Source organism: Solea senegalensis, unplaced genomic scaffold, assembly GCF_019176455.1.
Source record: "Solea senegalensis isolate Sse05_10M unplaced genomic scaffold, IFAPA_SoseM_1 scf7180000014654, whole genome shotgun sequence".
In the NCBI taxonomy this organism is placed as follows: domain Eukaryota; kingdom Metazoa; phylum Chordata; class Actinopteri; order Pleuronectiformes; family Soleidae; genus Solea; species Solea senegalensis.
The window spans coordinates 106,452-130,000 of record NW_025321090.1 but is presented as its reverse complement, the minus strand read 5'-3'; the positions used below and the strand labels follow the sequence as shown (position 1 = coordinate 130,000).

General features: G+C 39.0%; 1 protein-coding gene across 2 annotated transcripts in view; it reads right to left on the bottom strand.

The window, feature by feature from the left end:
* Nucleotides 1-9,338: 9,338 nt before the first annotated feature.
* drd2a (dopamine receptor D2a) overlaps nucleotides 9,339-23,549 on the bottom strand; it is a 35,209-nt gene continuing 20,998 nt past the window's right edge. For both annotated transcript variants that reach the window (XM_044016575.1, XM_044016576.1), the window contains 6 exons: nucleotides 18,851-18,960; nucleotides 15,442-15,578; nucleotides 14,180-14,388; nucleotides 12,118-12,204; nucleotides 11,425-11,812; nucleotides 9,339-10,324 (listed from right to left, as the gene is read on the bottom strand). In XM_044016575.1, the coding sequence (XP_043872510.1) occupies nucleotides 10,128-10,324; nucleotides 11,425-11,812; nucleotides 12,118-12,204; nucleotides 14,180-14,388; nucleotides 15,442-15,578; nucleotides 18,851-18,960 (1,128 nt within the window). In that variant the 3' untranslated portion in view covers nucleotides 9,339-10,127. The remainder of the gene's footprint in view (nucleotides 10,325-11,424; nucleotides 11,813-12,117; nucleotides 12,205-14,179; nucleotides 14,389-15,441; nucleotides 15,579-18,850; nucleotides 18,961-23,549) is intronic.

Below are 23,549 nucleotides of genomic sequence, written 5' to 3'. Positions count from 1 at the left end.
AAAATGCAATTTCAAAACTGAAAAACAACAAACCTTAATGAAACAAAAAGTCCAAACAAACCTGCAAAAATACCACAAGGACTGTGGTGTAATATCTTAAATTACAACACTGAATATCTTTTTTTAATATTTATTATTTTAAAATACAATTTTTTGTTTATGTTTTGCTGGTATTTTTGAGTGGATGGCAAAGTAAGAATTTCATTGTACAGGGAAACGTGTTTCTTTACTGTGCATACGACAATAAACACTTTGAATCTTGAATCGTGAATCTTGAACTGAATGCAACACGTAAGTGTTTGAGGCATCAAAAGTCTGCTGTTCTGTGCCCGAGCAAAGACACCGTAACCTGCCAGACTGACGTGAAGCGGCTGCATGTTCTGTACTCACCTGCCGAAGTTCAGCAAAGTTTCTACAAAGAGGATTTCCTGTCGTCTGAAGTACTTTACATCCACACACTTCCAGACAAAGCAGATAGTTTCCCATATCAAGCCGAGCTCCAACAATATATCTCCAAATAAACGGGAACGGAAACCACAGGACACTGAACAGAGAGAAGTGAAACAGTCAGCTAATCAGACCCAGGTGAAACACATTAGGGCGGGGCACGCAATCAAGAGAGAGGCAGGACAGGAAGTAAAACTTCACAAGAAAGAAACTACAAAATAAAACAGGAAATAAGGAACTGAAACCAACAAAAAGCCCATGGTCTAAGAAAACAGAAGAAACAACAAAAACATCCAAACAAAACAAATGTCCAATAAAAAGCATCTGGATGAATCCAGGCGTCGTGACAGAAGAACAGGGTCCATACATGGAATTGACAATTATTGTTGGAGTACAACAGAGTGCGTCACATCTAGCAGCATGATGCTGTTTGTGCTGTGATGCTGTCATATTGAGCTATATTAATGAAGTTAAGAATGCCACTGTCCCACTTTGCTCAAACCCTCGTGCAATAGCAACAAAATCAGAGGTGGTGTATGTATTGAAACACTAAAAATAAATGATTTTGCCACAAAGACAGCATATTTACATAGTAAATAGTCAGAAGTTGAAGTGCCTTAGAAGACAGAAAAGACAGACTTTTTACATCTACTGCGCTGACAAATAGTGAGCACTTTAATGTTTGAAACAGGGAATTAAATTATGTAAAAAAAGGCGTTTTATAAGTAAACAGAATTGTAAAAGATTCCCCCCAAAACCTTGATGTGTTGAAGGACTTTCTCCACTTACTCCTCTGAGAGCAGACAATAACGTTGCCTCTTTGACATTCTCTTGGTGTCTTTTGGACGGGAAAAACAATGGTGGTTGCAACACCGTGACTTCTGTGAATAGCTAGGGGTTTCTTTTAAAAGTATTACCATATTTCTTTCCACTCATGTCTTGCTGGGCACACGGCCTTGAGGAGCTGAGACGATAATAAATGCTGCTGTTTGATGGTCCAACAGAATTTAAACTCAAAGACTCGGAGCCCAGACATAGGACAATTTTAATTATTTAGGGACGCTATCATGATGCAGTTAATTAAAAGTGTCCTTGTTGCTTGGACATGCAGAACGCACAACCCGCCCCACTTTGGCCTAAACTCTGCTTCTCCAACATTTGGGACTATTTTGTGGAGAGATGACGAGGTAAAAAAGACCCACTGCCGTTTAAAGACATAAGGAAGTCTCTGTGGGGCTCTGCGTTTCATGCTGCAGCGTTTCCCTTCAAACCAAGGTTATCTGCTTTGTTACTGACATCATATTTGATATCCTTTACAGCAAAATCAATAACAGTGTGTATCATCATAAATCACCGGTTAGTAGTGATGCCTGGTCGTGTGACATTTCAGATGCAGCACTAAAACACGGGCGGGAGAGATTGACTGGTGAGGATGTATAGATGTCTTCCACGTGTCTGAGGTGTGGGTCTCAGAGTGTGAACGTGTGCTGTGGGTTGCACCAGTGGAGAGTGTGCGGTGATGTCAGTGATGTTTGATCTCGGAGCCCTGGGGGCGCTGCAGTAAAGGTGACTCTGGGTGAAGGCTGTCCAGCATTCACATTTCCCCTGAAGTAATCAGAAATGTAATCAGAAACACGGTGATTCAGAAGGATTCAGAACCATAGCTGTCTACAAAGTAATAAAAAAAAAACAATTGGTCAAACAAAAAAACACTTACAATTTAATCCCCACCTTTGCCTGTTAGTCAGTCGGCTTTATTGTGCTCCAGTGATTCATTTTGTCAACACAATTGAATCCTTGCCTATTCACAAATTCCGATGTGATTTTTCCATTCAAATAATGGCTCTTAAATGGTGTTAGCATGCACAGCTGCTAATTACAGTGATTCATTAGGTTTTATGACGACAGGAACAGAGCCGGAACAGGGTGTCACATATGATTGGTGTTAGTCCAATACTTTGGTGTGAGGAATTCCCCCAAGGGATCATACTACAGGAATACCATATATACACGTGTCACACAAGACAATGGGAGATCTATATATAGCTGAGAAAATGCACATGTATCATAGCTGGAAATCTGCCAGTAAAGGATCGCATGTGACTGTTCTGATATTCCATTGACATTGTGTTAATGAGGATTAGTACTTTTCTTGTACTTTTCAAGTGTCTTGACTCTCACACAACTCTGCCCTGATTGTGTTTGCCAGGAGACAAACACAATCAAAAAGTCCTATCGGATGGGGATAGTGAAAACCCATTAAAGCTGTGTCACAAAGTACTGTGTCACATCCATCATGGCCCTGTTGGGAGTCAGCAAAACTTATCCTCTTCTACTGATTCTTTTGTCTTATCACAAAGTCAACATGTTGTGTTCCATGTACATTGTTACGCCCTGCTACGGTACACCTGATAAGAAAATACAAAAAGAGTGCACGCTTTACGGTTAGAGTTGCTTGAGTGACAATCAAAGCCCATTAATTCAATTCTGCTTCGCATCACTTCTCACTCACTTTTTGGGACGCTTAATTGTATCTCATCACTTTGGACAGAGTGCCGCCGTCCATTTGGTTGTATATCTTGAGCTATGTTATGGTTGATTCAGCTCCTGCAGCTTGTGTCCGTGTCTAACTCTGGACATGAACACAAGCTACAAATTATATTCCAAAATAGATTGATTAAATGAACATTTAATATTCCCCTCCACCATCATGTTTGTGATGTTTTTAACTGTGTGTCTCTATGCTAGTGCACAGCATAACTCAGCTTGATTTTGCTGCAACCTTCCGGGGGATCATGTACGTTATGATACAAGGAAAACAGTGTGCAACTTTGGGGTTGGGTTTTTTTTAACCTTGTGATCTAGAGAGTATTGACAGTGGTAGAGAGTGCTTTCTCTAGGTGTCATTGATTGATGCAACTGTTTGACACTTGTACTAATGACTGACAACCTCTCTCTCCTTTCCCTAACGTATGATCTTGTTGGCATGATAATACTAAATGCGATATGTAACCACACAGAGGACCTGAACTTTGTGTTTGTAGGCTGTACTTGTTGTGACAGAGACTGAAATCTGCCTCACACTAGAGGATAATTGGCCAGATTTCAGCCCTGATCTGGTCCTTCACACAATCGCTGTTGCCTTCTGATTTTAAAAGGATTTGAACAGATTATCCTGTAGTGTAAGGGGTTAACGGACGCATCAAGTGCATCAGAGTCTTCCCAATTTCAAATTGTAAGTATTGATTGATTGAATAGCGATTGGGGTGTGAGCAGAACCCTGCATTAACCAATGAGAGCGAGTTGCCAGTCTTCTCATCCATGACTTAATCCACAGTTTGTTTCTGCATTTCTCAGCACGAAACATCGCAAACACACTAGCTATTAACAGTCTGCCTCCACGTCTGTTTATATTCTGAAGTGCTAAATCGTGCGAGTTTCTGTGAGATCCCAAATCTCTGGATTAAAGCATTAAAAATGGGTTACAAAGGTCGTTGTGTCTGTGGTCTCCCACATTTTTAAAATGAAGCTGGTTTAGTTCGAATAAGCTCTGGCTGCAATCCTTAAAGTTTGCCTAAATCCTCAGTACTAGCTGAGCGTATTACTTCCCCAGCAGGATTACGAATGAAGTAATCCTGAGCACAAACATCAAAATGGCCAATACGTCATTTCTGTTTCAGATTGTTTCTTTATTGGTTCTGTGCACTCGAAAAAACACTTAGTACCTGCATTGGGTGTAGTAGAGGATTGAGTGCATTTTACAAGTGTTATGATATTGACTCTGAGTGCATTTATGCTTTTTTCCCTCTTTGCTGTGCTGCTGCTCCCATGATGGTTGGGTGTGGCTGCTGGTTGGAGGCTCCTTGGTGTGTAAACTCTGGTCTTTCCTCTAGCACATGGCAGCAAAATCTTGTAAGAGTTAATGTTATGTACTTCACCTGTGCTCCTTTGTCTGCAGACCTCATGCCTCCATGAGCTCCTCCACCAGTGCCACACCGGCGACCCAGCAGGAGTGGAATACACCTTCACCAACCCTGTCATCAAACGCTGTCTCCGTGTCTGTTTCACAGGGTGCGAGTGAGTGTGCGCGTGCAAAATGTGGCTGATTAGAAGCTCCACTAATCATTAAGAACATCTGTACGACTGATTAGCACACTTCTAGAAAGGCGAAAGGTTTTTTCTTTCTATTGGTGCACGAAAGAGCCACAGGTGGTGCTGATTGCCCGGAGCGAGGCTGGCACAAAATGGAATGATTGGTAATGAACGATTAAGAGACAGCACACAGCCAATAGATCAATTAGTCAGAGGATAGTTTTTTTTGTTTTTTTTTTGACCAGGTACATTTTTGTTTACCCATCTTTTGACTGATCGTAGCTAAGAAACTCTATGCCCAGCTGTGCCCTTAAGAATTCATTAGATTTACCTTTTTAGGAATTATAAGACAACCTGTTAAGGAAGCAAGTCCATGTTCTAAAGGGGTTTTCTGCATGTCAGCCGGCCAACAGAAATATATGCAGTAGCTCTCAAGTCACAGTGATACCTACATGCTTAATGTTTTACAGACCTTTGGGACAATTTAGATACCTTTCTGGCTTTTTAGCTAGATTTTACAATAAACCATAAACGTTATTGTCATTCTGTGTCCTGAGTGTTGTTTGTTTGTGAGTGCAGGACTGGCTCGAAATATTTATTCCATTCTTTTAATGGGTCCAGGCATTCAAGCCATTCAGAAAAAAACCCATCATAAACAATCTCAATAAAAAAAGTAGTGTTCAATAGTGTATGAGGGAGTTTTCAAAAACATATAAATAATAAATAAATAAATACAAAACCAAAATCTACATTTAAAGGAATTCAGACACCTGTCAATCCTGTCAGACAGAAAAATAATATTTGATGAGACATACTTTAGTGACTTTGTACTTCTTTATTTCAAAAATAATCTTTTTTATCCAAAACTATTTTTGTTGGCTGAAATTCCACAGCGTCTTTTGTTTACTGATTCTCAAGGAACTCTTCAACCATAATAACCTTTTGTAGACTTTATTCTCTTTTCTGCTTTTCAGTACTGGGTCTACTGACAGCAGAGTTGAATGGTTGTGCTTAGATTTACAGGGCTTAACTTCTGTCTCCCCCCGTAGGAGTTCTGAGTAATTACCAAAACACTGACAGTGCCTCTACATGATGTGTGCCTGGATGATCTTTTACTACCTCTACCTCTCCACTATTGCTAGAAGCATTTATTCACACTGCTGCATATTCAACGTTTTTTAGCTGTAGACTCCACCTCTACCACGTACAGTGTATACAGAGGCTGTATACATATACAGAGTATATATATACAGTATATACAGAGTATAAGAATGTGCAATATAGTGTCTTATATCCTTCTTTTCAGGACAACCTCGATAAGCTGATGAAAAAAAAAAAAAAAATTTCACCAACTATATAAACACACCTGATCAAAAAGTATAAAATCGGATTGAATTTGTGAAATTTGGAAATGCGTTACAGTTCAAAGTTCATTGGTTAATTTTTTATGAATAAAAAGAAAATAAATACAGTCTATTTAGTGACTTCTGCACGATTATTGCTGCTTTTTATCACTACTAAAAAAGTGATATAAAATAATCAAAATGACATAAGAAGACAAAAAAAAGACTAATTTCTTAAAGCCTGAATATGTGACCTATAAACACACGCCCCCAGAATGTCCATATAAGGAGTTGTGTCTCATTCACATGGCTGTTTACCATGGGTGCTCATGTGGCACAAGTTAAGGAAATGTTTAATTAAAATAAACACTGATAAAAATGGTTGTATTTACAGTATATAGCGCTTTTCTAGTCTTGATGACCACTCAAAACTGCTTTACACTACAGTTTTGCCATTCATCCATTCATAGTCATTCTCTCACACTTTCATACAGCACATTTTCTGTCACTCATCTTTCATACACACCCACACGCTGCCGGCACAGTCGTCAGAAGCAGCGTGGGGTTAAGTGTCTTGCTCAAGGACACATCGGCATGTAGACTAGCGGAGCTGGAAATCTAACCAACAACCTTTGCAGTGGTGCAGCAAGTTTATGCACAATTTAAATGTTCATTTGTGGGCCGCAAACTCACGTTTTTTGGTTGTTGTTTGTTGTGATTGGTCTGTTGCACCAACCACCGCCAACCATCCAATAACACAGCTGATAGCACTCTGACAGCCAGGCTGCCGGCAGGAGTCAATCAAACTCAGCGAGCTGCAGCTCAGAAATGCCAGTTGATGCAGAACTTGCCCCCTCAAAAATGTCTTGACTGCACAGGTGTATATAACATAACACTGTATACAACATTTATGTATAACATTTATGATTTTGTTGGGGAAAATGTGCCAAACCATCGGACCCTTCGTGCCATAGGCTGATGAGTACCCCTCGTACCCCTCGTATGAGTAAAATGTGGAATTAAATGATGAGATCTGGGAAGAATGTCTGCAGAATGTGCATAAGTGTTCAGTCAACACCAGACCCAACCATATACACTCCAGATGTATTTAATGAGGGGGAAGATCTGGAGCTTGATGAGCTGAACAGCAGTGGAAGATAGACTCCATTATTCACAGGAGAAGCTGCACAGACTCGGCCCTAACGTCCCACCTGTTTGTAATCGATGTAAATCCACAATAGGTAATCTCACACATTCCTTCTGGACACTTCGTAATAAACTCCAGTCTTTTTGGAAATACATTTTTCAATGTTTCTGCGAACCCTCTGGTAGTGTCCCAGTTTGCAAGTATGAAAACTGTTTGAAATGGTATTTGCAAAAAACTGACCTTGCGTGTTTGGAAATTGGATTCTGTGCCAACATTTGATTTATGTTTGGGAGAAATGTCAAACAAGTTGCATCTTGAGAGATTAAGATTTTACCTTAAGGGGCGGGGCTCTTATACGCCGGCTGCTATGTAAAGCCTTACTATACATATGTTTATGAATCTATATGAACTTGTTACATTATTATTACTATTTATTATCGTTCCTCTCTTATCTTTTCCTAACTCCTCTTGAGATTTCCAACTGTCATATTATTTTGATTGACTTCTTTTTAAAAAGCAATAAACATATTTCTAAAAGAAAAGAGTCTTGACCTGAGGAGGAGAGATAGCTGTGGATAGTTGTCTCTTCTGGACAGACGAGTGGGCTAATGCTCTCTCTCCTACAATGTTGTCTGTGGATGTATAATGCATATCTTTTTACACCTTGTTAGTGTCACATATCTCTTCTCTCACTGTATTATAATTCAGTTTGACAGTGAGATGTATCGTGCTGTGGTTCAGTATTTTTTGTACCTGCTGTACATGTTAATCGTGACACAAATTAGACTCTTGTGGCTGCTGTTTTGACCAAAGATAGACGCCGCTGCCTCCGTATGATTTCCAGCAACAGTACTGCAGTTTATACGTCGTCTTCTTCTATTTTTTTCCCGCCAAGTCCGACTCCAGTCTGACTAAGCGTATACATGCAGGAGTAATCAGATTATGAATCCAGGTATGTTAGTCCGACTAAGAGTAGCTCGATTTTAGTCAGACTAAGAAAACTGCATTAATGTCTTAGTCCGACTAAAATAGGACTTTTAACACGCATGTTAACACACTGACTGATGGTCGCTGAGCATATTTTACATATACAGTATTCCCTTTAACATGATTAAGATCTTTGATGATGATGACATTTGAAACTCACATTAGGACTCTAATCTAGAATTAGTTTTCTTTATCGTAACAAATCCTTATTAACACACTGAGCGTATGGTTAAAATGACAGTCCTCCCAATCATAGATCATGGTGATGTAATTTACTGTTCTGCTCCGTTCAGGGGTCGCCACAGCGAATCAACCTCCTCCATCTAACTCTGTTCTCTGTATCAAAATGTCTCTGTTAATTTACACAAACTTAATTGGTAAAACTCCATCTTATCTTCAATCATTACTCAATATCCATAACAACAGTCATGCTCTTCGTTCCAGCAGCTTTATGAACTTATGCATCCCCAAAGTCTGCACTACTTTTGATCGTTCGTCATATCACTGTTCTGCTGCATATGACTGGAATCATCTTCTTTGTTGGCTTTTTGTAGTGATATAAAGTAGCTAGTAGATAATTGTGGAGAAGTCACAGTTTTTCTTTTCTTTTTGTTCATAAAAACGAGCCAAGTGAACTTTGAACTGTGACGCATTTCCAAATTTCACAAATTCAATCAGATTTTAAACGTTTTGAGTACTTTTTGCACAGGTGTGTTTATATAGTAGAAAATGTTTCATAAGATTGCAGAGGTTGTGCTGAAAAAAGGATATAAGTCACTCTATATTGCACATTCTTACTGTATAGCCTCTGTATATACTGTACGTTTTAACATAGTAATGTTAAAAAGCAGTTGAAATGCTCTGTGTTCTAAGGGTTAATATTGTTTGCTTTTTGTGCTGCTTCTTGCCCAGGTCGTCATTGTAAATGAGAATTAGTTCTCAAGTGACTATCCTGGTGAGATAAAGGTAAAATAAAAATAAATAAATAGAAAATGTTGCTCAAAACAACAACAACACACATAGATGTACTGATGCAAGTGTTATTTCAGAATTGCTATGTTTATCTTATAAGCAAAGGGCATGGGGAGCTGCTACTGTTGACGCACACGTCCACATGATTATACCTGGAAGCTGCAAAAGTCCACAGGTCATGAGAGTCTGCCGCAGGACGAGTGCACAGCAACAGTGCTCAGTTACTTCCAGTATGTTACTCAACTGCAGCCCAATCGTGGAACAGGACAGAGAGGCTTGTAAATAATGACAAGCTATTTTTATGTGTGTGGGTAGTGGACGCCTGTATGCACAAAGCGAACACACTGATCTTCATGTGGCACATCACAGTGTCTCATAACTTTATTTATTGGACATCTTTTGGACTTTTTTTTGCTAAACATACATTTCATGAGAAGTCAAGTAGAGGAGCAGTGTAGCATGCATCACATTTTCATTGCAGGCATAAATCACAGTTATTTTTGTTTAGAAAAAAATATATACAACAAAGAATAGTAGTAGTAATATAAGATAATAACATATGATTTCCCAATTTATAAAATTGCAAATATATGGATATTGGCATTGCCACATTATACAGCAAGTAAATAGTCTCTTAAACACACATTCCAATGAGTGAAAAGTTTTTAAGATAGAGAGCTCACATATCTGTTTTAACACTGCAATGAACACTGACTTGATATCTATTAGATTTGCTGAATATTTCCATCATCAAAACATAGAGTACACACACAATAAATAGCGTTTTGCAACTTGTACGTGTGTGGTATACACAGATGGCTCCTTACTTGACAAGCACAATAATGTTAGAGAACAATGATAGGATTTTCTTTTCTCCATCAAACAAGTCATCGTTACAGACATTTCTTATTTTACATTCAGTGTTTTTGAAGTCCACAAACAATTCACATGAACAGCCACGTGTCTTCCGCGTAAGACACTGTCAGCTCTTCACTCACTCAGTTCTCTTACTTCAAAAGAGGAAATCGTAGCTTTCCGTGTGTGGTGCATTTTTCCTTAGCAGGATGAGGTATTTGAAAGGAGAGACGTTTTTAATCCATCACTCCTCCCTCGTCTGGTGAGACGAGTGATGTTGTAGTTTAGCAGTGCAAGATCTTGATGAAAGCCTTCCTGAACTCAACATTAAAGGTGGTGTATATAATGGGATTTACAGCACTATTCACGTAACCCAGCCAAGTGAAAGCGTTATACATCTCAGCGGGGACCTTGCATTTTGTGCAGTGGGTGTTCAAGATATGTGTAATGAAGAACGGCAGCCAACATATGATGAATACGCCTGGGGAAAGACATGGAAGTATTAGGAAACAAGAGAGCGAGAGAGAGAGAAAAAAGGAAAGAGACAGAAAAAAACCCCTCTACATCAAACACATGTATAACATGAGTTGGACTGTAAGGTTGAAGGTATGGTTTCCTTTTGTTGCATCATATTTTCAAGTCATCTTTTTAATGTGATATATATCTATATATATATATATATATGTATATATAATACAAGCTACAGCAGACAATGAACTAAAGGCTTTTACAAAGGAAATGAATGCTTCATTGTGTTTGAACAGTCCCCCACTGATGTGATGCTGGTGACAACATCTTGATTTGCACGTGCTAAAATTGATAACACTGCAACAGTTATGTGCAGAAATATTTGAACTTAACCCTTTAACACCGAGCGTATCGAAGACAACACGTTTACAGGGCGTAATTTTGTGATGGTTTGTGCTATCGGAAAATTTCCAACGGCTCTGAGTCGCGTGTTAAAACCAACATGTGGTTACTCGCACTGCTGCAGGAAGAGGGCGAATCAGCATCTTATACACCAGAGAGGAGAGAGCTGGAACATAGTTGTACATAGTTTTCATCATTTTTTGGCCTGAAAGCTCAACCAAATGTTATGTTTTCTGGTGTTCAAATTTCAAATTTAACGTGCAAAATCTGGTGTTCATGTACAACTAGTGTTTTTTTTTTAAATCTTTTTATTTTTCTTCATTTTAAATTGTTAATACAAAATAAAAAATGGACAAACGCACTCACTCACTGGACATTTTCTGGCTCTTTTATGGTTAAAATAAGCAAAAAAGTCCACTTGGACATTTTGAGACTTAGGTGTTAAAGGACATTTTTACCGCTTCCTCCTCGTTTGACGTGTTTGAACAGAAAAAGCACCGACCGTACTGATCATATCGACAATGGTTCTGTTCGGTTCATGCAATCAGGACAGTGTGACAGTGAACCAGCACGCCCACTAAAAATGGAAGTGGAACTCCACAGCCATTAATTGGATAATTTAGACTTGTGATTTCACTACTGTGACCTGTGAAAATGGCTGCTGGAAGTAATTAATACTAACTGGGGAATTAAAATAATGAGCCAACTTACCAAGCACAATGGCTAACATCTGAGTGGCCTTCTTCTCCTTCTGCTGGGAGATCTTCCTCTTGTTCATAGTTTTCACAGAGGTCTGAGTTTTGCCATTAGGTAAGGCCTGTGTCTGGAAGGCTTTAGCCACGACAGGTGCAGGATCCCTCAGAGCCTCTTTGGTTGGATCTCCATTCTTCTCTGCCTTCTGGCTCTCCTCAGGTGGTGTGGGTGGCGTGGAGGTGGGGCTAGTGTTGGCCTTGTCAGGCATCAGTAGCTGATGACTCGTGGCCGGGATGTCTCCAAGAGCACACTGTGACTGCTTCCTCTGTTTCTGGCTACTGCCACTGTTGTTCAGCTCATCGAGCTCCAGATCTTCCCCCTCATTAACTACATCTTTGATGAAAATCTAAGGAGAGTTGGGATAGGAAGAAGAAAAAAAAAAAAACATGAATGCAGATGGCCAATTTTCATTTAGCTTATTGTAGAGTGGGTGGCATTTAAATAGCGGAAAACGAAAAAAGATCAATTATCAAATAGATAAATGTAGTCTTTGGGTTTGCTGTGTTCACAGAGGCAGAAAAATGCCCTTTCAGGCTATAGTTCCTCTGAGAAATAGAAAAAACCTTCAAGGTGACACTTCACTACATCTTTTACAGACAAAACAAATCTGTTTCCAACAATTAAACAGAGGTAGAAATAAAGCGCACATACCACTTTCTTCTTGTTGACAGGATAACTCCCATTTGATTTAACAATCATGGTGCACAACCTCACATCCTCTGGATGAGTGCACTTATCCTGGAATGAGAAGCAGCTGTGTCAGGCACGGAGAGGATACAATGTAAAAGCACAACTGACAAAGGGCCTGTGAAAGCACTACAGGTCCTGCTGCATCACGGGTCAAATGAGACTACTTGGAGTTTGAGGGACTGAAAGGCAGCTTCACAAAAACTCTGATCTGCAGCTTCAACTGTAGCTGACAGAAACACGAGAAAAAAACATGAAAAAGGAACAGGAATCACTCAGGTTTTGTGCAGCTTGAGAAACAACTTATCGCCCTCTAGGTTGGTGCGAGCAGTCAGTCAGCCGTGTTTTTAACCCTTGAATACCAAACGTATTCACACAAGTGCAATTACCCGAAATTTTGTGCTATTGGAAAGAATCCAACGGTTTCTAAAGGCTGAGAAGTTGCATCTTTGTTGCCGGAGTTTCCATTTTTTGGCCTGTTTTTGCACATAGAGACAAAGAAACTATAAAATATTTTATACTGTTCAAATTTAACATACAAAATCTCTTGTTCGTGTTGGTGTTTTTTCTAAATAAATCTTTTTGTTTCTTCATTTTAAATTGTTAAAACGTATTTTAACATTTTACATAACTAACAGATCTGGGAAGTTATTCTGGAAAAATGGGCAAAAGCACTTAGTTACAGGACATTCTCTGGCCCTTTTATGGTTAAGTTATGCAAAGGGTTAGGCGTTAAAGGGTTAATGGTATGATGGCAGAAGGAGGCAACATTTAAGTTCTGTAATTCAACACATGCAGTGAAACCGGGACATTTTTGCTTAAGATATAATAAGGTTTAATCCACACACCAGCTCTGACATAACTTCAGTCAGTCAGGGAGACTGTACTTTGTTTTATGACACCATCATACTCATATTTACACACTTCTCATTTTCATCATCTCTCTACTGTGCACACTTTGAGTTCCTCGCTGTCATTTCCCAGCATGTCAATAGTGTGATCAGCTGTTCATTGTTCTGTCCCGATAGTTCTGCAGCCTGCCTGCGCCTCATTAGCCAATCATCCCGTTGTTTTTTGTTTAAGTTCTCTGTGTCTGCCTAAGTTATCTGGCTCTGCCCAGCCTTCACCTCCCCTTCACCACCAAGCCTTTGCAGTCTCATCTGATCCATCATTCTTCATCCTTCAGCAGTCTCACCGGGTCACAAACCACCATCACCATTAGTGTCAGGACTTCAGGAGATTTTGCTCAGAAGCAGATGCCCTCAGCTCCGATATGTTCCCCGATATGTCCAAGCAAAGATGATTTAAAGGCTATCAACACATTATTTTTGATTTATCTCGAATAAATTCATTTTATGTACGATGTCTATAATAAGATTATGATCATCACAACATTACGCTGTACAGTAATATGTAAATTGCATTCACGGCAAACCCCCGTGCATTATGATGTGCTCCCTTGACTTAATTCTACACAATATGAATGCAGACACCACAGAGGAAAGCCGTGCATTAACATGAGTAATGTAGTGTGCCGCATGAAAAGCATTACTTCAGGCTTCCTGTGTGGAGCCCATTGAATTTTACTGTCAGTAAACTTCAATCAATCAAAAGGTCATTTGAGGGCCATCCCAGTTGGTATTGCGTGGTGGCTTTTGACACTGAAATGTTTCAGTAAATGTAACATTAGCACTACACTTGGTTCCCAGGAATGAACCAGTTAAAGCATTTTTCGACTTCACACACACACGCGAAACAAAAATACACTTAAAATGCCTCAGGTGCGAAACAACCTTCTGCTTTCAATCATCTGCCTCTTGCATGTGTTTTTCCCCCCACAGAAAATACATTCTCATCTTGTTTGGGTCTTCCCCTTTGCTGTAATGTAATGCTGTAAACGCCTGCCCTTACAACTGTGAATTACTGAATTACAGTTTCATGAATTCATTTTAATGGTATGATTTTTTTTGCAAGGTTTTTCATACTGCAAGCATGCAAAGGGAGTCATTTGACTAAAGTGGCTCACCTTCAGTGAAGTGGCTGCATCAGGGTCAACTGCCTGGCAGATACGCTGCTTCGGTTTGGTGTTTACACGTTTCCGGCGCTTCCTCAGGACCACATAAATTTGCACATAAACCAGCAGAGTGATGATGAAGGGAACATAGAAGGACACAATAGAGGAGTAGACCACAAAAGCCGGATTGGCGATCACACAGAGAGACTCGTCCCGAGTAGCTGTGGAGATAACAACAGGATGAATAAAGACAGGATGTTCCATCATTTTTGTGCGTGCAGTTTTGTGTTAATCATCATGATTTTTCTGACTTTCAACAGTAAAAATGAAGAACTTGGTTTGGCTTGACTCCCACTGGCTTAAACAAATACAACCCTGTTCATTCTGAGCCTTTCTTGTAGCCATCAAGAATGCTACACAGAGATTCTATCATTTGCTAATTGTAGTGATCATATCATCCTATTTTTCTGCCTAATTGCTTGTTCATTCCAGCTGCTCATGCACTTTTAAAGCAAGCTGGAATTTGACCAAAGCTACACCACTGACTTTGTTGACACTCACACACGCTTTGGTCCTGTGGACCAAAATAACATTCAAGTTTTAGCCACTGACGTGGGAAATTAAAGGAGCAGCCCAATTATACACATCACATTTCATTTACTCATCAGGAGGAAAGCTACCACTAATTCTTAACAGGCAGTCAGTGTTAACAAAATTGGAGGGGTGGCAATGGGAAGTTGCCATGGGAAACTTCTGTTCATTTCCTTTTAAACTGCCCTGCTGTTCATCATTACACAAATACAGCGTTGTCTTAATCTGTGTTTGGAACGACAAATGCCTCCTTCACTTTACATGCACTTTCTATATGCTTTCAGACTACAGTTTAAACATCAGTGACACTGTAAACATATTGTACGCTACAGCATATTGATTACATTTCATTGCATGCTTCTTTTTTTTTTAAATGACTGCCTGGAACCCAGTTTAACTGCAATCTTTCTTTGAAGCCTCCACTCTGTGAAATAAGCAACCAATCTGCTTTAGAAAAATGCAAACATGATGAAACCATTTACAAAGGTGTCATTTTTAACATGTCCATTAATGATTTACAATGTTTAAGTATCTACAGCGTACAAACTGCATTGTGCAGTGGAAAGCATGGATGAATAATACAGTAGACCAGTATTACTGCTCCACCACTTTAGCCCTAACCCGGTGAAGTAAAGAAAAGGACTGCTTTACAGATAGTGTAGCAGATGTGCACTCTCACTTACCTGTGTTATTAAGGCCAAACAACAGAGGACATGAAATAGCGAAAGACAGTACCCACACCACAGAGATCATTACTGTGACCCTTCTCCTGGAGCTGTAGCGAGTATTGTACAGCATCGGCATTGCAACTGCTGTGTAACTGTAAGAGATAATGAGAAAATAGATTCATTGAGATGAAAACATTCAAGCTTAAAAGGAAAAAAAGAAGAAGCTTGAATCATGTCTGATTCACCAAACAGCACATATATATTTTTTTCATCCGCTTAAATTTTATGTGGTAAATCGAGAAATCTTTCCTTTAATCTTGGATTCTGCTTAATGGCAGACTTGCCCTTTGGAAACAGCCATGTGCTGCCGTTTACATTAAGATGAGGTCAGTGTCTCAAAAAAGACCTTATCATTTAACCTTGGTACACTGGTTGATCTCATTAGTGAGCTTGCCGTAATCACCAGGAAATGCTCCGCTTTTAACAGTGTCCCATACATTGATTTTTGTCTAATTTAGTTTCAAAGACGTCAAAATTAAGCCAAGTGAGTAAGGCTTTTACGAGATAAATGTGAATGTGTTTCCTTATGAAAACACAGGACGGGAAATCCAGTTAAATCCAGGGTAATTGCATTACTCCATGTATGCAGCTTGTGTGACACACAACAGCCCAATAACCGGCTTTACAGAGGAGCAAGACAAATATAATCCGCCTGCATGTGTATCACAATGTTGGGTTGAAATTGAGCCCTCCATACTGAGAATAACTGCACAGACCATTTATCTTTTATTTTGCTATTAGACATGAAATTGTGCATGTTTTGTTGTGGTGTGAGCTTCTCACACACTCAGCTGTAAGATTATGTAGACATCTGGTATAATTTCACATACTGTATGTCTCAAAAATGATATGGCACTTTCATGTGCAGTTTTTAATTACGCTGCCTGCCACGTCCAGCATGGAAGCGTTAAAGGCAAAATCTGTAATTCACATTTATTGAAACTATGACCCAGTGCAATCGTAAAAGTAACAGATTGCTATTCTGTTATACTATTCTGCACACAAAATCACGCACACACATCTTTAGGTCGTACATAACTCACACCTTATCTCGTATAAACACACCCCAAAAAAATCACATCGGATATTTTTCGACTTGCAAATTGTAAACCTGAAGCTCAATATCTCAGTGCATATTGTCACGTTCTGAACGTATTGTGATAAAGAAGAGTGTTCCAAAGCAACTTTAAAAAAACCATCTGCCTTTTTGGCAACGCAACTGGAGTTCTGCTAAATTGTATTTGGCACATTCATATCGCCTCCCACACAAAAGCAGCGTTCTCTTAGGTCCATTTGTCTTCTGCTTGGATTTGATTGGCCATTGTTGAAGGGCACCTTAGTGCCAACTGTGTAGTCATCCTTTTTTTTTCCACAATAGAGTGATTGACAGACCAGCTGTCTCGCCTGTGGTGAGAGAAAATGACATGACTGATGTAGCTGTGTACTCCCTGAGATTTAGATTCACACAAAAAAAGTACCTGGTCACCTCCCAATCTGCTTGGTAAGTAAATGCAAAGTTAACAGAGAGGGAAACAGTCCATCATGATGCTGAACTTATGAGAGGAAATAAATGAGTCTGTGTTTCTGGTCTGCACCTTTACCGATCGCTGTCTCACTCGCTGAGTGGACAAATGTATTCACTTCTGGAAAAAGTGATTCTTCACACCGTCAAACTCTTGTCAGTGATAAGTATTCACAAGTATGCGGCAAGCAATCACAACGCAGTAATGATATCTAAATGTAAATTTGGATTCAATTCCTCTCTGTCAATTTTTGTCGCACTCACATTTGCATACAGTAAACATGAATCTACAGTGAGATTAAACTACGTCAGACTGATAAATTCCCTCCACCTACGACACATATTTGCATTCTAATTCAACCTCTTTTAATAAGAGCTGAAGCTGTGGCCGTGTGGGAACATACTGAATATTTATTATTTATTTATCATGCATAATAATCTAAAAATGCGGCTGAGCAGAAAATCGTGTCAAATATGATACGAGTGACTACAAAATGGAAAATATGGTGTGTGTGGTGCCCTTGTTGTTTTTAAAAGTTATCCACAAGTGCTATATTCACCTAAGCTGTCGCTTAGCTTTCAAAATATTCTGACTGTCAGCTTTGCACGAGTGCTGTTTACAGTTTTAATACTGAAAGATCAAGCTTTCTATGTCCTTCAGCTCTGCAGAGAAACTCGGCTGTCTTCCGCTGCTGTGTGTCATGACATGACATTTATTCATTTTATTTATTTATTTATTTATTTATTTAATTAATTAATTAATTACATACATTCACATCCGGCAAAACATACATGCATACATCTCACATCTGTCTGCTCTAAATGCCTAGACAAAAAAAACAAACAATGAAAAAAGGAAAAGCACACATTAGCAACTATGTACAAGTTAGGGAGCGATCCTTTGACATTTATTCATTTTAATTTATTGAATTCATTTATTATTGTGATTTATTTTTTAATTATTAATGAATCCACGACTATTAAGGTCTTTTAACAAGACATAAGTTATTACACACAAAAAGTTACAGAGTGAAATGTAAAAGAAAATATTCACAAAGGTTCAAAAAGGTTAAATATGAAAAGCGATGTTATATTGTATATAAGATCATAAAAAACAAGATTTTCTGTGGTAATGATGACAGTCATCTCTGCACTCCACATATACAGTCCAGCACAGACAAATCAAATCACTAATAATAAGTTCTAGAATAAATTTGCAGTGTGCGTATGTCTCTCAAGCAATAGTTGAATATTTTCCCTCCTGGTCTAGATATGTGATGACAACCTTGTAAGAACGTTTAATATTGATATCGCAGTGAACTGATCCCAGAGTAAAAGGTCAAAAAAAAAAAGACAGAAAGAAATAAAGAAATAAAGAATAGCTACTACTGCAAAATATAAATATAAGTCTGTCTTTGGGAACAGTACTTTATTGAATTTTATCCTGCACTGTACCTTTAATACACATGACAAATTTGAAACTTCAATATAAAATATTTAACTTGCATTTCCTATTTTTTCATTTGTTCCTTCGTTCTATATTTTACGTATTATAAGTATTATTGTTGTAGTTTTTGTTGCATCACAATGTACAAGAGTTATTTTAATTGACTTTCATGTTATTCCTAAAAGTGACGAATATAAGGAATCACCATTTATCAGGGAACTGGTATTAATTAATGGGATGGTTACTGTGCTTCGGTAAAGGTGTTATGTAATGTGTGCTTTCATAGACACTTATATGTTAGCCTTGTGTTATTCAGAGGGTAATGATTTCCAATGGGAGTCAATGCAGGAAGCATGACAGGCAGGACTAAACAATCTGTGAAGTGACAAACTCACCGATCAATGCTGATGGCACAGAGATTGAGGATGCTGGCTGTACACATCATTACATCGAGGGTGACAAAGATGTCACAGTGGATCTTGCTAAAGCGCCACTCTCCCACAACCTAGAAGAGACAAACATCAACAAATGTTAGCTTTGCAGCAAAACCTGATGGAACAAAACCACTTGCCGCCGTTTCTCTTTGCATATTGTTCCCATGCCTATAACAGAAAGACGGGGACATTAAAGCAAACACTGAACCATAGGCAGACAGCAGTACAGGACATTAAAATAACTGTTGAGCAGAACATAGACAATATACAATAAACACAAAACAGCTGGTTAAAAAAAAAAGACACATCATCTCTCCTCTCTCAGTGATTCCATGACTCTTTACATCCTTTGACTGACAACAGAACAAATTAAAATACTATAGATGATCACAAAGCCAAACACCACCTGAGTGTTAGTGTGATACTTATTTTCCGAACATGCAACCCTCCAGTCCCAGGTGGCTCTCGAGCACAGGCTGTTGTTGCTCACATGGTCAAACCTGGCGATGAGACTAAACCATCTATCAAACCTCTGACAATTCTGAAACCACCCACCTCACCTTTCACTACACATCTCAGGCATCACTGTGACTGATTTATCATCTTCCTATAGCTGTGTCTTTATGAATTTAAGCACCACCGTAACAAAAAAAAAAAACATGTTTCTGTAGGTGTCGACAATACTAGTGATTGCAGACTGCTCTGACAGCCTAATGATCACCTTTCTCTCCGCTGCAATCCCTCTGGCTCATCTCCCCTTTGTTTTGCATTTTTCCAACCTTTTGCTCCTGACATTTGTCTTCTCTATCTCTCACTCTGCACCGCCGTCATGTTCTCTGCATCTGTTCTTCTCCTTCGTAACAATCGCTCAGCTTCTCCTTCATGATCTTTGATGTGTCAGTGTCCGCATTGATCCTCTCAACCAGCTCCACAAACAAAAACCATGCACCTTCACACCCTCATCATTCCTGCAACCCAAATTAAATTAAAGCCTCACAGCTGAAATCTATTCCAGGTCCTCATGGCAAGTCTGTCTACACGAGGATATGTGTATCCACAACTGTTTTTGTAGGCATTATGCCTCAGGCCCTGACATGGAAACAGATATATTCTAAAGAGATAATTATTGTGTAATCCTGACAGTGAGATATAGACAATTCTCAATTCTGTCCTTCCACAACTTAATTTATTTCCTCAGCCAAAACACAGCATATCATATAATTTAGAATGTATCCTCATTACAATTTAATTTCCAGTGGTAAATTGTTGGGAAAATTAAAAGTGCCGTTAGAATGGGTAATTTTAAATGTCACTTAAAATCCGATTGAAAAGAAACGCGCACACTTTGCTCTTTTATCTAAAGAGCCATGTGAAAGAGCTGTCTTTACAGCATTCACAATGATAATGATGAACAAACCTTTAAAATATACCATTTCATGCAGACGTGCTTAATTGCATACATTCATAACAAAAATGACAAAGGCAAATGCACAACGAAAGCAATACTGCAGCACACACTTCTGCTTAAGTTACTGTAAATGTCAGCAACACAACACTTAATGTCATACGACAAAATCTACTATTATTGTAAATAATCTGTATAAATGGACTGACATGAAAACCATACTGACACTTAATAACCATATTTACAAACCTAATAACACATATTTTGACATGAGTTGCTTTACTTTCATTCATTTCGGTTAAAAGTTTTACAGTTAAAAGTTAGATATTTCTTGTATTTCTTTGTGGACATAGTTTGGGTGTTTTAACTATGATTTTCAAACAAACCTGAAGTCATGCATAATCTTAATCAGTCACACTTGGCGGAAAGCGAGGAACTGTGCTAATGAATGCTAATTTAGCATTTATTAATAAAGGGCAGGCTGAATGTCCTGCATACATTCTGAGACTATGCTCCCATTGAGGTTCATGCTGAATCTGATACACTGAATAAAACATCTTTAGAAAGATGAAGAAGAAATGTGTTGTTACTTCTGGAAAAGAAGGCGTGTCTTTGTTTTTTGTTATCTTAATGTGTTCACAGATCTAAACTGTGTCTCTAATGGAAGAAACGAAACGTGAAACAAATAGATTAAGAATCTCTGGGCCAATGCTGAGCTGTGTTTCATACAAAGACTTGACTGAGATTTGAACCCTATATGTGAAAATAACCAGGTGTTGCTTTTGCTCTTCTAGTCAACATCTACTAGACGTCCCATGATCACGACACAAACAGTGGAACGACTGTTACTTTAAGGCCAGACTTAAAACATATTTATTTAGTTTGGCTTTTAATACTATATATTAATAATAATGTATATTATCTGATTCTTTCATTGATTATATTGTACGCACACTATACAGATAAACATTGATTGATTGATTGATTGATTGATTGATTGATTGATTGATTAAAATCATGTAACTGGCACTCCACAGTCACAGCACAAATCATAACTGTTATAAAGAATGACGTGAACTTCAGGCAATATTCAATTCTACCAAGTCATTTCTTATTATTCTTATTAGAATTTGAGATCTGAATGTTATGGAGCCCCCTATAGGGTCGACGGTGGGATTTTATTAAAGCAAAACTTGTTTCCTTGCGATACTTTTGCATTCCCTCACTAAACCTTTGTTTTCTCTTGCCATAACTTTACGTTTCCTTGGTGTTCACAGTCTGAGTGTGGGGCCGGGCATTGGCCATGGAGCTCCGGCTAGAGTATGAGTGCTGGCCGTGGAGGTCTTGTGGGGAGTAAGTGGCCGGGCAGGGCTGCCTGAGGCACAGGGACAGTCAGGGAGGGAATAATGACACAAGTTAATGCGAGGGAATTTTTCCCACCCTGACAATAGAGAAGCTCCATAGAATGGGCCTTCTTTTCCTTAGCAAACAAATAAGTGAGAAAAACTAGGAACAACTGTATATAATATAGATTCACTCTCATTGATCCTACATCAGCAGCCCAGAGAGAGTATACAGTTTCCCTTCAAAGGATCTCAATGCTGCACAACTGCCAGAGGAGACGTGTAACAAATGTAACTGGTTGCCTGGGTGTTATTGTTGTTTTAATGACATACAGTATGTTGCACTGCCTAAAAAAACCTGAGAAAACAATGTTATGCAGATTCATGTTACCATCTGGGAACATGTGGTTTTAACAGATGAACCACGTCGGTTTTAAAGAAATCTCTGCACTGACAGATATTTTTTTATTTTTTACCAAACCAAACCCCGTCGTCCATGAATCGACCCCCTCTAACCATGAAGTAGCCCCCTCACTTTTGTGGATGTTTGTTGCTGTGTAGAAATGGCTGCATAACACTGGTGGGTTTTTCCAAAGATAAACAGAGAGACACAGGGGAAACCAACAAAGGCAAGAGAGCAGCTGACTACTGAATAAGTGACCTCGTTCTGTGTGCTGCCACTGATATAAATGGCACATGTATCACTTTTGCTTTGTATTTGTAGCTGTTTCTTTGTTTTGGTGTAACACAGGGTGATTCAGGGTATATCTCAAGCGGTTTATTTCTACAAATTAGGATAACTATCCATAAATAAAGGCATTTGCTATTGTTGTAGTCCTGCTGATTTTTTTAGTAGATTAGCAGGTGTGTGATTTTCAGTGTCACAAACCAGTTTAGGCAATTGCAGTGTTTCCCAATATATGCCCTGCATGTTTTAGATGTTGCCCTGTTACAACACACCTGACTCAAATGAAGGGATAATTATTATTTAGCAAAGCTCGATGATGAGCTGACAATTTGAATCAGGTGTGTTGGAGCAGGGAGGACCAGGATTAGGGAGCACTGGGCTATTGATACCACACTGAGGGAAATTAACCTGTTACAGGAGAAAAATTATAATAATAGGCATGTTAAATGAGAATATTAAAAAAAATATTATAAGAAATGTATTCCACCCACTCAATTCAGTTTTGATACACATCTGTAACCTGCTAAATAACTTTTACATGGGATTTTAAAATTCAGTCAAAACTGTACAGTGGTGTGCTGTTGAAGCTCATTTGTAAACCTCACAAATAAACATTCCTGTACTCACTGTTCCTCTGAAGAGCAGAACACCATCAGTTCAAAGCTTCTGTTGAGCTTAGCTGAGTGTCCTGGTCCATGCTTCAACAGCACATTTTTCTGGAGGCATCAAGTCCTAAAAATCTGGTCTAATAATTATAAATATTCACCTTTTCACACTTTGCAGGGTCCATACTCATTCAGAAGCTTGATAGAGAAATGTTTTTTCTCATACACATTGAGCAGTTTCAGTTAGCTAGCCAACAATAAGCTAACCCTGTAGCTCTCCATGCACTTTACATGCAGCGTGTCATTCGGTCTGCAGAGAAGGTGATCGGCTGCAATCTTCCATCTCTCCAGGACCTGTTCGCCTCCAGAACTCTGAGGCGTGCAGGAAAGATTATGGCTGATCCCTCCCACCCCGGACAGAAACTCTTTGAGTCACTCCCCTCTGGCAGGAGGCTGCGGTCCATCAGGACCAGAACCTCACGCCACAAGAACAGTTTTTTCCCGTCTGCTACTAGCCTTATCAACAAGGCCCGGAGACCCCCCCTGACACTCTGACTCCTCACACTCCTCCTCTGCCTCTACATGTCACATTATCATTACATCCTTTTTATGTGTTATA